Source organism: Bos grunniens, chromosome 16 (assembly GCF_055505025.1).
Source record: "Bos grunniens cultivar Pamir isolate PY7600 chromosome 16, Bosgru_T2T1.0, whole genome shotgun sequence".
Classification (NCBI taxonomy): Eukaryota; Metazoa; Chordata; class Mammalia; order Artiodactyla; family Bovidae; genus Bos; species Bos grunniens.
The window spans coordinates 23,182,272-23,198,340 of record NC_141180.1 but is presented as its reverse complement, the minus strand read 5'-3'; the positions used below and the strand labels follow the sequence as shown (position 1 = coordinate 23,198,340).

Here is a 16,069-nt window from a genome sequence, read left to right as displayed (position 1 = left end):
TTGGTATGTCTTTCTACTTCTTGTTTCAATGTGGCAGGTGACATCAGAGAACACAAAAGAAGGAATTCTATTGTAGAGGAAATACTATCCCTCCCAATCTACCACCAGATTTATCTATCAGCTGTGTTTTATTTTTATCCTCCCAGATGAGGAAAGACAAACATGAACAGTGGTTTCGATATAGGAAATGATAATTAAATTTTTTGAAATTAGAGATGTGATAAGGAAAAGGATTGACACTACAGAAAAAAAAGGTGTCTTATACAAATCTGACCTGCCAGTAAGGTCTATGAAGCATTCAGCTTACTTTCCCAATCCCTTAAAATTTCCTTTCCTCTTATGATCATTAATTTTAGGCCAAAGTAGTTTTGAATGCCAGTATATTGTCTCTGAAGAGATTGGGCACTTGTCTATTTGCAACTCTGTTCAATTCATTTCTGTCTTCTGGGTGCCCATGGTCTCAAGATTAGAACAACTTGGAAGCAAAGTATGAGCATCTTAGAAGCAAATCAGAGCTCCTCATGTGAGGGTGTTTGTCTGCCTTGCTTGGTGATGTCTGCTATCACTCTGGGAGGTTTGCCCTGTTTGTGGCCAGACCTTAGCTTTCATTTTCCAGTTGAATGAAGATGGTTAGGTGAGAGCCAGCGAGGGGTGGGGGCAAGTGAGTGCATGTGGCCAGGATGCATTATGTAATTATAATAATATTGACAAATAGTCTAATACACCTTTTCAGTTACTTTGTTCTGGAAAATAAGTGAAATGTTTATTAATCTACATTGCTACTTCAATCTTCATAACAACTCTTTAAGGTAGGAACTCTTGTGACCACTGAACAGATTTGCAAAGAGCCTAGCACTTTTAAGCAATGTCCCCCTAAATAAAGACCAATACATTCCCAGTGAAAGTCCACAGCCAGAGAAGGAGCCCTGGTCCCCCCAAAGTGCAGTGGTGTAAGGCCCCACTTATAACCACACAGAGTCAGACCCACACATGGTGCTGGTAAATAAATGAAAATGGAGGAACTGTGGGGCATAGGTATCCGCTTCAGGAAATGGTGCTGATTTGTTTGAATATTAGTACAAAATAGTCCTGGAAAGTAGCATTTTGCACCATCTTTTCCTTGTTTCTACTAAGTTTCTCCTGGAAAAGCATTGCCCATTTCCTTGAGAGGGTGAGAATTTACAGTTCCTTGGATCCTCCCTGGTCAGACCCAAATGGCAGAGAAGGCGGGAAGGAGTTGCCATTCTGGCAGCTGGACTTAGTTTTTACTTATTATATTTCACGTCTTGTTCCTTCTTTTTAAAAAATTGAAACATAGTGATTTACAATGTTGTGTTAGTTTCAGATGTGTGTGTGTGTGTGTGTGCACGCGCACGTGCATGCATGTGTTTGCCAAGTCACTTCAGTCACATCTGACTTTTTGTGACCCTATGGACTGTAGCCTGCCAATCTCCTCTGTCCATAGGATTCTCCAGGCAAGAATACTGGAGTGGTTTGCTGTGTCCTTCTCCAGGGAATCTTCCCAACCCAGGGATCGAACTTGCATCTCCTGAAGCTCCTGCATTGCAGGTGGATTCTTTACAGCCGAGCAACTGGAAGTCCATACACACACGTGTGTGTGTGTGTGTGTGTGCACTTTTTCAGATTCTTTTCTGTTATAGGTTATTACAAGATACTGAATACAGTTCCCGGTGCTATGCAGTAGGTCCCTGTTGTTCATCTGGTTTATATATAACAGTATGTATCTGTCAATCACCAACTCCTATTCTATCCCTCCCCTACCTTTCCCCTTTGGTAACCATAAGTTTGTCTTCTATGTTCATGAATCTATTTCTATTTTGTAAATAAGCTCATTTGTATCTTTTTAAAAGTCATATTCCACATATGAGTGATATCATATGATATTTGGTTTTCTTTGTCTGACTTACTTCACTCAGCATGACAATTTCTAGGTCCATCCCTGTTGCTATAAATGGCATTATTTTGCTCTTTTTATGGCTGAGTAACTATATATATATGTATATACACACCACATTTTCTTTATCGACTCCACTGTCAATGGACATTTAGGTTGCCTCCATGTCTTGGCTATTATAAATAGTGCTATTATGTACATTGGGATGCATATATCTTTTTGACTGAGTTTTTGTTTCTTCTGGATATATGTCCAGGGGTGGGATTGCTGGATCACATGGTCACTCTATTTTTAGTTTCTTAAGGACCCTCCATACTGTTCTCTATAGTGGCTGCACCAATCTCATTCTCACCATTCCCAATGTAAGAGGGTTCCCTTTTTTTATACCCTCTTCCATTTCCTTCTTAATGGAAAAAAGTTGTCACCTTTGTTTTTCCAGATTTTGGATGATATTTCTCTTTAGATTCTGAACTTGTATGCCTCCCTCAGGCTTTGGCATGAGCCTGTGTGTGTATGTGTGTGTGTGTGTGTGTAATTATTATGAAAATGTGGAAGAACTTTTATAAACTAAACCATGACATAAATTAATGCCTTTCATCCCCATATGGGTGTATCAGTGTGTGTGTGTCTGAGTAACTAAAATGCACTCCTCTAATAACTTAACCAGTTTGTCTTGGCTGGGATAAAGAGGGGCTGAGACCAGCGTGGGGCCCCAGGGCACGAAGGAGGAAGGAGAGCCTTCAGGGGCGGAAAGGGTGTGAGGATGAACAGGCAGTGGTTGGACCGCTTGAATGTCTGCAGCAGAGCAAGATGCATTGTCTGTGGCTGCTCATTCCCAGCCTTTCCCCTTCCCCTCAGGCTGCTTAGAGTTGGGAACACAGTTTACCAAGCTGAGGTGGTGACAGTCCATAACATGAATTATCCACATGGTGTCTATGATTGTCTCACTCAGTCCTGCATGTGAGCTCTCAGAGGCCCAGGAGGAGAACAGGAAGGACTCTCAACCATAAGCCCGTGGAGGCGCCTCACTTTAGAGATGAGGAGGTCTAGGGAAAAGTTAAAGAGCAGGGCCAGCATTACATAGCTAGTCAGAGTCACATTTCAAGGTCCTTAAGTTCTGATGCATAACCTTGAAATCTAGTGGGCAGAATTACCATAAGAGGTCCAGGGTCTTGTACTTTTTCCTTAACAGGTATTGGTGTGCACAGCACTCACTCCTCAATGAGAATATGTAGTATGCTATTTAAGCCACATATAGTAACTAAGGGGCTTCCCTGTTGGCTCAGACAGTAAAGAATCTGTGTGCAATGCAGGAGACCTGTATTCTATCCCTGGGTTGGGAAGATAGAAGAGAATAGCTACCCACTCCAGTTTTCTTGCCTGAAGAATTCCGTGGACAGAGGAGCCTGGCAGGCTGCAGTCCATGGGGTTGCAAAGAATCAGAAATGACTCAGTGACTAGTAACTAAACTCATTACAAGGCATTCCATACAGATAATTTGGGGCTAGAAGTCTTTGGAATCAAAAACGTAACTCTGAGAAAATATGTTCAAAGGCTTTTGCTTTGCATTAAAATTTAAGTGCTGTCTAGTTAAATCTATATTCTCCTTCTTTGATAATATATCTTGAAGGTATAGTGGAGGAGAACTCTGGCCAGTTGTCTTGAGCATGGAGGAGACTTTCTGGCAGGGTTGATGATTTGCATTTTTACACTTCTTCTTCCTCTTATAAATAACCAAGTTGACTGAAAGGAGACTAAATATTTTTGGGTTTGGAGAAATCTTATCTAGACTTGAGGCACAGACTTCTAGAGGTTGAGAGATTGCTAAGAAGCCCACTGTTATCATGACCACACTCGTATCCACTCTGAGTGCCCTGGGGCCTCACTGCCTGCCAGCCCTGTGTCACTGACACATGCTACTTTTGCCAGCCCCTCTTCCTGGAATCTTACTTCTTTCTTTCAGCTCTAGTTCCTTTCTCTACTGCTGGAGGAGATCCCAAGAGGACTTGGGCTAGACTGACCATAGGATGAGAGCTATTTGATATTTGCTCAGGGGCAAGAATATGGATAGAAAATAACTACTGATTGGGAAGCTTTTTGGTCCTTGGATTAGTATTTCATGAATTGTGCTCCAAGTAATTCAGTACTCCAGATGACAAAAAGTATTCTGTCCCAAACGAGTTCCATGTCCAAACAAGTATGGGGACAAAGGATTAAAGAACATTGTTGTAGGACTTTTTAGAACTTTTAATGTAACAGTTCTCAGGTACCATGTGAATCTTCAGAAGGTTGGTATGGCACATTTTTCTCAAGCACATTTAACCACTGATACTACTTTTTTTTTGCAAAGTATCACCCAGGACCGGAGTTTATAAATACAATTTGGGAAAGGCTACTTAGCATAGACACTCAAAACTTTCGGCAAGTTACAGTCTTTCAAAGTTTGATATCTGACAAATTGATGTAGGTATTTTTCAGAGAACAGAAATGTATTCTCTTACAATCTTCATTGATGTGAAGGTTGATATTGCTGTTGAAGAACTGAGAGCATAATGGAGTATGAACTTCAGTGATGATTATTACTAAAACTGGATATGTAAACGTGAAAGGGAAGGCATCTTGAGAAGTGAACATATTTCACTTCCCCAGGTTTATTCAAATACTAGGCACCCTGGATTTTTTAAAAATAGATCTGTTTTCAAACTTCTTTTTAACTTTATATTGACATAATAATGATGTACAAATGAATAAAATTATACAAAATACATTTTTATAAAAGACTAATGTTGATTTTTTTTTACTGGAAGTAATAGAAATGATAAACAAGGGACTACTTTTATTTTAGATGTGAAAGTAGACAGTATATCTGAGGACAATTCTAAACATGCCTTGGTTGATGTCAGCATGACTGACTAGACTGGAAGAAACTAGAACTTGGATTTAAAAACTGTCCTGCACAGCAAAAGAGACATAGATGTATAGAACAGTCTTTTGGACTCTGTGGGAGAGGGAGACGGTGGGATGATTTGGGAGAATGGCATTGAAACATGTATAATATCATATAAGAAATGAATCACCAGTCCAGGTTCGATGCAGGATACAGGATGCTTGGGGCTCGTGCACTGGGATGACCCAGAGGGATAGTACAGGGAGGGAGGTGGGAGGGGGGGATCAGGATGGGGAGCCTGTGTACACCCGTGGCGGATTCATGTTGATGTATGGCAAAACCAATACAATATTGTAAAGTAATTAGCCTCCGATTAAAGTAAATAAATTTAAATTTAAAAAAATAAAAACTATCCTGCAAATTAAGTAGTCACTAAAAAGGCACACTGAGCTGCCCATTACAGAAACCAATGGATATGATGCTGGATACCCTGGTGATTGTGTTCTGCCCGTAAAACCATGTAAAGTAGTTCTCTCTCGGGTATTGCATAGAGTTCAGGGTGGATCATATGGAATATCATCTGGCAAAAGAAAGGCAGAGGGATTCTTCTGGGGGCTCCTGCTCTACTCAGCTGACTACTGATATACAAAGGGCTTAGGTATGAGGAATAAAGCAAGTCCTGGAAACTAGGATCGGATCTAGGACACAAGGCGGGGGGCCAGCCTGCAAACACAGCTAAGGTGACTCTGAAGCCTAGGGTCGGTTGGTCCAGACCTGTTGACATGCTGTTTCAGGTCCTGGAGATGAGAATTGGTCTGATCCTGATAATGTTTAGGGGTGAAAAAGGAAAGTCTTCCATGGGAAGAGGAGAAAAGCAGGGACTAGACAGAAGTTAGGACACTCAGAGATCCTAAGCCTTTTCTTTTGTAACAACAGTGATGCCACTGGCTGTTTCGTCCAAGTCCATATTGGATGTAATGAACTCTTCTCTGAAATATCTCTCTTGGTGTTCTTGGGGAGACTGGGCGAAACGAGGGTGGAGCATATTCCCTGTAGAGCTTGTGACATTTGGAATTTCATGATAGTTCAGTTGGACGTCTCTTTTGTCTCAGTGGTTGTTAGTTCCTTGAGAGCATGGATCATAAAATCAGAAGCAACATGTACAACTGTCACTTACTGAACTCTTTCAATATGCCAAATGCTTTAAACAAAAGAAGAGGAGTGTTATTATCTCTACTTTACAGACAGCAGAACTGATCTTCTAGAACGTCAGATAGCTGTTCAAGTCCTCAGAGAATTGCATGTGCTTTCATTTAAGACCAATGGCTCTCAACCTGGGAAGTTTTAAAAAATATTGAGTCATGTACCCTATCCTCAGCTATTCATTTCACTGGGGCTGGCATTTGGACATCTGTATTTTTCAACGCTGTGAGGTGATTTTAATATGCAACCAGGGCTCAGAATCTTGGCCTTCTCTCATGTCGCCTTGTCGTATTGTTATCCCTGGTGTCCAGTACAACACTCACCCAAGACAAAGGTTAGAGACATGTTTACTGATTAGTTCAGAAGGTGTTTGTGGCAAAAGGGAAGAGCAGGGGCTGAATGCCACTAGAAGTTATAAACTGTTCCCCTTAGAGGCTGGAAATGAACACTGTTTCCAGAAGGCAGAGGCTGGTTATTCATTCTATGCTTAGAGATATTTTGCAAACCTTCCATTGCAGGTGGTGTTGTCCTCAACCCAGCCTATTATGGCATGCCTGGCCACACCAACATCATGATCCATGAGGTGGGGCATGTCCTGGGACTCTACCATGTCTTCAAAGGGGTCAGTGAGAGAGAATCCTGTGATGACCCCTGCAGGGAGACTGTGCCATCCATGGAGACAGGAGACCTCTGCGCTGACACTGCCCCCACTCCCAAGAGTAAGCTGTGCCAGAACCCAGAGCCTGCCAATGACACCTGTGGCTTCACCCACTTCCCAGGGGCTCCATTCAACAACTACATGAGTTATACAGGTATCACCAATGTCCTGATGGATTTCTTTTCTGTTAAGATTACATGGAGGCCTTTGCTGGCTGGGAGGGTGGAGGTATGAGAATTAGAGAGTATCATCAAGAGTCATTCATGCCAGAGAATTGAAGTGTATTTATCATGGCATTTATTTTCATGTTCTTGAAGAACTTACAGAAATATTGAAGTTTGGATTAGTCTCATTGACTACATTCTCCTCCACTAAAAACTAAAAGAAAAACACACCTCTGACACAGATAGTTAAAGAGAGAGACAAAGTCAAACACTCTCTTGAGAGCCCCTTGACCTCTAGAACTTGGTTATCCTGCTTCTTTGCCACATTCTTAGGGATTTACTCTGAAGGAGAGTCCAAAAGTGATGGAGAAAGAGGTTTTTGGGTCAAGGTGGCTGTTTTTACTGGTTTTGAAGTTGATCAGAAAGATGGTTCTGGTTAATGTTAGGCTCAGAGTTCCTTTTTCTTTTATGTTATTTTTAAAAGTATCAGATTCTCCTCTTCCAACACTAGCCAAGGGCTGATTCTTAGTCTTCCTATAAAAAATGGTGCTGTCTCACTTAAAAATGGTAATTTCCTGGTCCTGGGGACAACTTTAGTGTCTGGTTTTGTTGTCTTGGATTATGCTTCTTCTTTATCCTTCCACATCTTTCCTGTTTCTGTCAAAAAGCAATACTAGTCATCATCTCCTGATAATGGACTTACATTTATCCCTAAAATTGAGGAGTGATGTGATTCGATGACTTATCCTGGTGGTGAAGGAAAGAAGTAATTTTTCTGTAAGGTTCAGGGACTTGGTCATAAGTTCCAAAACCACCCCCTCCCCCCAAAAAGGTAAATGATAAGAAGCTGGCCGTGCCTTTGAAGGGAAGAGAGTGCTGAACTAGTCCTGTCCATGACCCATCAATATATTCCTATCTAAATCTAATCTAGGCACATGATTCAGGTACATAAAATTCATGAGGACCAGCCCTCCAGCAGTGTCCCTTTCCAGGGCAGAGGGACAAGGCAATGGGGTGCGGAGGGCAGAGCTCTTTAGACACCACCTTTGAAGTGGAGAGAGAAAACACCTAAGAAGTAAGGAGAGTGTTGTGTGTGCTTTCATGGAAAAAGACCTGGAAACTAAGATAACTCTCTTTCTAACTTTATGAAAAGTGTCCCTAATGGGGAATTTTGCAGCTCCAAAAGGAAGTTGGGGATCACCACTCCCAGGTGTGATGCCTCCTTGACGTTTTGGCCCTCTTTCCTCGAGCATCTCCACTGAATGCTCACTAACCTTGGCCAAAGTCCCCAGGCATGAAGCAGGTGTCTAACTCCACACACGGTCATGGATAAAGGGTCATACGCTGAAACACTGCCATCTTGTGGTTTCCTGGATAAACAGTGTCAGCTCAGAGCAACCTGTACCGCAGGGCTTGAGTCTCTCACTGGCCCAGCCCAAGGTAAACATCAAGCCCAATTTGCTTTAGAGATAAGCCACTGCTCTTCTCTGCCTTCTCTTTCCCATCTCCAGCCTAGATACTTTCTGGCAAAATCTATCCCCACTTTGGTGGACTTCTCAGGGTAAAGCCTCCATCTCTCTTGTTCCCTTTTTTTGTCTCCGCAGACGATGACTGCACTGACAACTTCACCCCCAACCAGGTGGCCCGAATGCACTGCTATCTGGACCTTGTATATCAGCAGTGGAGCCAGAGCCAGAAGCCCACCCCCATCCCCATCCCCCCCATGGTCATCGGGCAGACTCAAAAGTCCCTCACTATCCACTGGCTGCCTCCTATTAGTGGAGTTATGTATGACAGGTGAGAAGGCGCTGGCTGTGGGTGAGCTGGTATCTTTCTCCGTGGCGTTTCTTATGAATGAGGGAAAGAATGTGAAATTGGGGGAACCCCAGTTTGTAACAATAAGTGTGCACCATTGCTCAGGGCTGCGTCGGCCTCCCTGCTCCATCCTTATCTCCTGAGCAGGGTTCCTGGGGCTCTCACGTAAGCCAACACTGCATCATGTGTGCCTGCTCCTTGGCTAGGGGCATCTCCGATGTTTCCTTATGTCACATCTGGCATGGTCCCAGGAGCTGTGAAGAGGTTGACAAACGTGGTAACAATGATCTGGCAAAACTGGGACGGCACTTGCTTCCTGCCCAGGTCAGCTGTTATGCTTGGAGTAAGGATGGAGAACAGTAGTAAGGGGCTTACTACTTGCGCAGTAGTGTCTGGATGAAGGGAAGTGCACCGTCTTCCTCCAGGCAATTCTGGGGCTGGGTGGGTAACTGGCCTATTCAAGCCATGTATCAGGGGCTTAACTGGTTTGGGTGGGTGTTTCTAATGCCTCTTTTCTATCTTGTTATACCCTGTGCCTGCCTCAGTTATGGCTATTATATCTCGTGCAATTGTCATTATCTGTTCATTTTCCTGTCTGTTCCACTGCTCAACTGGTAGTTCCAAGGGGGCAGAACTGCTTTCTGTTATCTTGGTTTCTTGGCCTGCCACAATAAACACCTAATTCATATTTAGTGAAGAGAATCATTCTAGCTAAAGTTGGTTTTTATTCATCCTCTGCATATTGCTGTAATGATTACCAGGAACATTTCTGTGGCAAAGAGAGATGGAAGGAAAAGGGTGATCTCTGACAATTGGTGGGAAGATGGGGGATGTCGTTTAATGGGGAAGGGTCGGAACCCCATCCACGACCTGCTGTCCATTTTCCCAAAACCTGCCACTGTCTTCTAAATAACCAGTGGTCGTGGTTTACTGGGGCCTTCTGTGTGAGAGGCATTCACTATGTGAGATGTTTTACCTGAAATTATTTTCTTTAATTCTCGCGGTGAGCCCAATCCCTGCTGTATCAGTGAGCAATCCAAGGCAGGGTAGAGGTGAACTGGGTACATCCCCGGGAATTTCAGAAGTGGAGGATGTGGAATAGATTGTTTCTTTGAATTTGGGGCTTTCTCATTGAGCAGGTGGATAGCCCCTCATCTGTGTGACACCTTTCTGGGTGTCAGATCCCTGCTGAGGAGATGAGTGTCCCTGAAGCATGTTCCCGTGTATTCCAGCTTTTCCGAAAACCTAGGAGAGAGGACAGGCAGAGACAGGGATGGGAAGAAGCAGGTGAATCATTTTGCAAAGTGGCTTTCCCAGCCTTCTGGGGTCTTGGTACTTTGCTAGCCTTACTGCATGATGGTACTTAGACTCACAAGCCTATAAAGCAGTTTCGATTTTCATCAGCCCCCAAGCTCTCACAGACCCCTTTTGTGAGTTGACCTATATCTCTGTGATGTGTGGAAGAAACCTCTTCTTGCGAGTGTGACCTTGGGTGGCTCTGGCTGAACAGTAGGCCCTCCCTGGGTATGTGCAAACCCACGTTTTTACATCAGTTTATGTAACATGTGTAAACAATTTAATCTTTCAATTCTCTCTCTGGTACAAACGTTACGATAAAGCAGACATCACTGCTGGCTGGCTGCGAGGCTGTTGGCAGCAAAGGCTGCAGTTGGCTTCCTTTTCTCAGCGAGGTGGGCCACAGCGCCGAGGCCTCACGACACGTGTGTCGGGGAGACTCACGTCACGTTCTCAGGGATTTGTGTCATGCTTGGAGTTGTGTTTACTCCTCTCCAGTAGGTATTTGGAATCCTTATGTCAGAGAGAGCCCAACCACGCACTCAGCGGCGGCCCCGGAAGAGCCAAGTGCATCAGGGAACTGTGGTTTGGAATTGTGTCCGCAGCGGCCGTGAGTGCTGACTGCAGTCACGGGTTGCAGTTAATGACACCTTTTCATTGCCAAAGTCCTGGACACTTGATGGTGTTTGGGAATTTGCTCAGAGAAATTAAGAAATTTCTGACTGTAGGCAGTTCATCTCTCTGAGCCTGAGTATCCTCACTCGTAAACAGGGATGAGAAATAATTTATGAAAAGCATCTCGTGGGACAATGCCAGGTATTAAGCACACAATAGTGTGCTTAATACACAGCAGCTGGTAGTGAGAGGGTAACAGGTAGGAAGGCCAGAGGTCCCCAAGCGGCAGGAGGAAATAGACAGCAAGTGTATTTCCTCCTCTACACAGAATTGAAAGAGGCTTCTTTTAATTCTATGTTGAAGACACCTGGTTCTGCCTTGAGCTAATCGATGTGTTTTTCTTATGGAAATGTTTTTCTTAAGCTATGTTAATGAAACTATGTTATCTGCTTTGGAACTGCCTGTCTTCAAAATGGTTCCACCTAAGACTAACTTTTTCACTTTTCTCAAACCTTGGGTCGATAATGGCTCAACAAACCAGTATTCATTGCAACTGTTTTATGGCCAGGGGATGACACACCTCCTGCCCTCCTATCTCAAAAATGCATATCGTGGAAGAGCAGCCTGGTGAAACTCCCTCAGGCTTAAGGTGTTTCTTTTATCTGATTGAGAAGACTCTTGAGAGTCCCTTGGACTGCAAGGAGATCCAACCAGTCCATTCTGAAGGAGATCAGCCCTGGGATTTCTTTGGAAGGAATGATGCTAAAGCTGAAACTCCAGGACTTTGGCCACCTCATGTGAAGAGTTGACTCATTGGAAAAGACTCTGAATCTGGGAGGGATTGGGGGCAGGAGGAGAAGGGGATGACAGAGGATGAGATGGCTGGATGGCATCACTGACTCGATGGACGTGAGTCTGAGTGAACTCCGGGAGTTGGTGACGGACAGGGAGGCCTGGTGTGCTGCGATTCATGGGGTCGCAAAGAGTTGGACACAACTGAGCGACTGATCTGATCTGATCTTTATCTGATTAGAAGCTAACAGACAATGGCTCAGCTAGTAAAGAATCTGCCTGCAATGTAGGAGACCTGGGTTTGATCCCTGGGAAGATCCCCAGGAGGAGGGAAAGGCTACCCACTCCAATATTCTGGCCTGGAGAATTCCATGAACTGTGTAGTCCATGGGGTCACAAAGAGTTGGACACAACTGAGTGACTTTCACTTTAAACAAGCATAAAACACCTTGTTAAAAACTATCAAGCAGGCACTCTTTCTGTCCCCTTCTGATGTTTATGTCAGAAGCTTTTCCAATCTCTGTTATACTTTAATAGAACTTTGCTACAGAAAAGGGTCCAAGTAGTCGAGCCTGGTCTCTGACCCTAAATCAAAATCCTCTCTTCCGGAGGTCACGAATCCCGGCGTAACACACAGCTCACAGCAGCAACCTTTCAGTAGCACAATCATTACCCTTATTTGACAATACTGTTTTTCTACCATATTATTGGATTTTACTTTTCTCTTGCTGCTTCTTGAGAGACCTTGATTCGGTACCTCTGTTTGCAGATGGATCATTCACAGTGGGGTTTCCACAAACTATTACGTGTAAAATAAGCTACAAGGATATGCTGTACATCATGGGGAATATGGCCAATATCTCATAATCACTGTAAATGGAGTATACCCTTTAAAACTGAATCACTGTTTATATATCTAGAACTTATATAATATTATATAACAGCTGGCCTGGCGTGCTGCAATTCATGGGGTTGCAAAGAGTCGGACACGACTGAGTGACTGAACCGAACTGAGACTTCAATAAATTTAAAAAAATTCTAAGTATCAGAAACAGGCTTCATCAAGTGATTTACCCTTGCTATTTAGCTATTTACATTACTCTTCAAGATATGGTGCTTGAAGAGCTCTTCATAGTCTTATTAATAGTCTCAAGGATGCCCACAGAACAAGCTCTCACTGAGGGACCGCTTAGACCAGTCTCTGTCCTAACTGCTAGGCACAGAAAGAATAGAGCTCAGCCTGGAACCCCTCCAGGAGAAGGAATGGGAATGGGGATTGTCAATACCAAATATCAGTGTCCCAAGATGGGAGCTAGAAGATGTAGTGGGTGCCCAGAGGGGAGAGTGCTGGTCATCCAGAGGAGTCAGGCTAAGTACCATTGCAGGGGATACACTTGCATAGGTTTTGAGGGATGAATAGGAGCTTGCTAAATAAAGAAGCTTGGAAAGTCGACTTAGCAGGAGAGAGTACATCATGTTTCATGGAACTGTGTGATCGGTAGGATGTTTTTGTGAAGTGGTGATTTGTTATTGTGATGGGAACATAAAATTCATGAAGAAACTGAAGGAGGTAAGGCTAGAGCTCTTCTCTGAAGGATCTTGGGTCATGATCAGGAATTTAGGCATATCCCCATAGGTGTTGGAGAACCAAGAGGCATTATATTTCACATGACCCTTACATGTGTGATTAAAAAGTGGAGTGTTAAAACATAAGACCACATATAGCTAGTAAGTTTACTGTGAAAACTGCTGTTCGTTTTACTCAGGGGAATGCAAGGAGCCTCTGGCTGACTTATTGAGAATCAGCAAAAAAGCTGTTTTATGCTGAAAGATTCAGATTGTAATTATTTTGTGTTGACCATTGCTGGGATAGAAGTCCTCTTTCATCTCCACAGGCCTCCTTTATGACTTAGTTAAATTCTTCTGCTTCATAACCTTGAGATTTTCATGTCACTCTGAATTTTGCAAAGGTGAGGTCTATACAAGAAGGGAGTGAGTTGCGAAAGAGCTGTGTTCCCAGTTACCCCCCAGGGCCTCCATACCCACTGTCACTTCCCTGCCCCAAAAGTCATCTGAATTTTGTTGTCCCAGTCCATCTGACCTATTCTTCCCATCTCCACCCCCCGCGTTGTTTTCGCAGGGCCCCGGGCAGCGTGTGTGGCGCCTGCACTGAAGATGGCACGTTCCGTCAGTACGTGCACACGGCTTCCTCCCAGCGTGTGTGTGACTCCTCAGGTTACTGGACTCCAGAGGAGGCCGTGGGTAAAGGACCATGGCTTTTTCATTTACACCTTGGTGGCCACTGAGAATGGGGGTGGAGGTAAAGGGTGAAGTGGTGGCAGTGAGAATAAGGCAGTGTGCGTGTGTGTGTGTGTCTGTGTGTATGGTTTGCTGGAAAACTCCAGGGATCTGCAAGTGACTGGCTGGGATCTTTGTGCGGATGGCCCACCTGTGCTTAAGGTGGTGGTGGCTGTGCTGAGTCAGAGGACAGATGGGGGACCGAGGGAGGAGAACTCTGGGGACGACTTCAGGATGAGCTGGCTCCAGCACATCATGCTATTTGTGCCCGCCAGCCCATGGAACAGCCTTGCCACAGGATGACGTAAGCTGATCTCGTCCCTGCCTCTGTCAGGAAACACTTATGCACACTTACTGAGCCAGCCGGGGTGGGGGTGGGGTGGACTAGGTGTTCCAAACTCATCGTTCTCATCTATGCTATTTTATGAGTCTATTAACCTGTGGTGCTGGTTGTGCTTTGGATGTGATCTAAGCTAGGCTCTGGGAGGGGAAAATGTTTTTAGCTGTTGTCCCCTTTCCTGTCCCACCCCCCAACTTCTCAGTTACATATTCACTCACATACGTGTATCAGTGCCTTACAGCAAATTAGAGCATGAATGCTATCCCAATTCAAGTCCCAAATATGCTGTTGACATGAGTTTCAGCATCTTCTGATGAATGGCTTGACTTTTTCCATCATGACTGTCCTGTTTGGTCCATCAAACCATCAGCGCTTACCTAGTCATCATCTTCTCTTGAGTAAAACAATTCAATCAGATGTGTTAGGCATGGTCCTATTTGAGTTAGTTTGCAATCTTGACTCTGATAAGAAAAAAAGGAGAACGTTGGTCTAAGAATCTACCATGTCCCCTTGGGCTCCCAGTTACTCAAACAACAGGAGCCTGAAGGAGAAATCTGGAGGGAGACAATTGACCTGACTGATCATATAGGACTTTTTTCAAATGAGTTTTCAGGGAAGAATGGAAAGTGACTATAAAATTTACATTGGCACGGCACAGGACTCATTTAGAGACTGGCATTTCATAAAAGGCCATTCTTGTGGCAAACAGTTTGTCCTGCACTAGTGTTTTAATGCCTATTTGACTGTCTGGCCCTGTACTTTTTCCTTTTTAATTCTTGGAAAAATTTAAAGTTATCTGGTAGAGGTGAAAGGAATTAGAAGTTCTGGTTTCTAACTCTTGTATTGTGTCTCCAAGCAAACCAAATTAGCTTTTAGGGCCTCCACTCCATCTTTTCACATGAGATCATAATAAAAACTTTCTGACAGACAGTGCTACTGTTGAGGAGTTGGCTTCCAAGGGCCTGCAGTCTGCTAGTATTTGGGGATGACTATTGGAAAATACTGCTGGGAAATACTGGTATTCCTTTGTTTTGAACAGGTGAAGAATCAAGTCATATTTTAAATATATAAAATGAAAGGAATTGACTCCCAAGCAGAACACACACAAACACAGATATGATCAAAATGTATTTAATGATACTTATTGGACGTTTATTGATCACCAACTACATTATGAGTACTATAAAGATTAGAAAATTGAACCAGATATATTCCCTGCTTAAATATCATCTTCTTGGAGAGAACTTCCCTGGCTACATGATCTGAAATAGCCCCCAGTCTCACCCCATCATTCTCTAGTCCTTTTTCCTCCTTTATTTTTCTTCAGAGATGACATTACCACTTGAAATTACACCTCTTTATTTACTGTTGCACCTATCACCCTACAGTAAGATATATGTGGTCAGTATCTTTATCTTGTTCATTACTCAATCTCTGATACCTAGTTTAGTGCTAGATATAAAAGAGGTATACAGTCAATTTTTATTGAGTTAATGAATGAATGGATTCATAATATAGGGAAAAAACAATAGGGACTGAAAGATGTAACACACACACACACACACACACACACACACACACTTGAACTTATTTCCTCTGGGATATGGAACATTGTTTTCCAAATCCTGAAGGGATAAGTCATTCTATTTTTGCACATATAGTTTGCAAATATTCCTATGAAACATCGTACAGATCTTCTATACTAAGTAAGTGAAAGTGAAAGTCACTCAATCCTGTCTGACTTTTCAACTCCATGGACTATACAGTCCACAGAATTCTCCAGGCCAGAATACTGGTGTAGGTAGCCTTTCCCTTCTCCAGGGGATCTTCCCAACCCAGGGATCAAACCCATGTCTCATGCACTGTAGGCAGATTCTTTACCAGCTGAGCCACCAGGAACTACTAAGTAAGGCAGGGTTAAATAGGCCTTGTTTTATAAATGAGGACACGAAGGCTTAGAGAGACTGGCCACAGTCACACAGCTAATGCACAGCACCAAGCAGAGCCAAACTACGTTTTTTTTAATTTAGCAGTTTTCTTTTAATTCTCTTTGTGGGATATAAAAGGAAACCACCTTGTATATAGA

The 16,069-nt window shown here is 43.4% G+C and overlaps 1 protein-coding gene across 1 annotated transcript in view; it reads left to right on the top strand.

The window, feature by feature from the left end:
* The window catches only part of PAPPA2 (pappalysin 2), a 315,881-nt gene that overhangs the window by 128,627 nt on the left and 171,185 nt on the right, over window positions 1–16,069 (top strand). Inside the window, exons 4-6 of the mRNA XM_086342421.1 lie at window positions 6,524–6,817; window positions 8,432–8,624; window positions 13,486–13,607. Coding sequence (XP_086198547.1) covers window positions 6,524–6,817; window positions 8,432–8,624; window positions 13,486–13,607 — 609 coding nt within the window. The remainder of the gene's footprint in view (window positions 1–6,523; window positions 6,818–8,431; window positions 8,625–13,485; window positions 13,608–16,069) is intronic.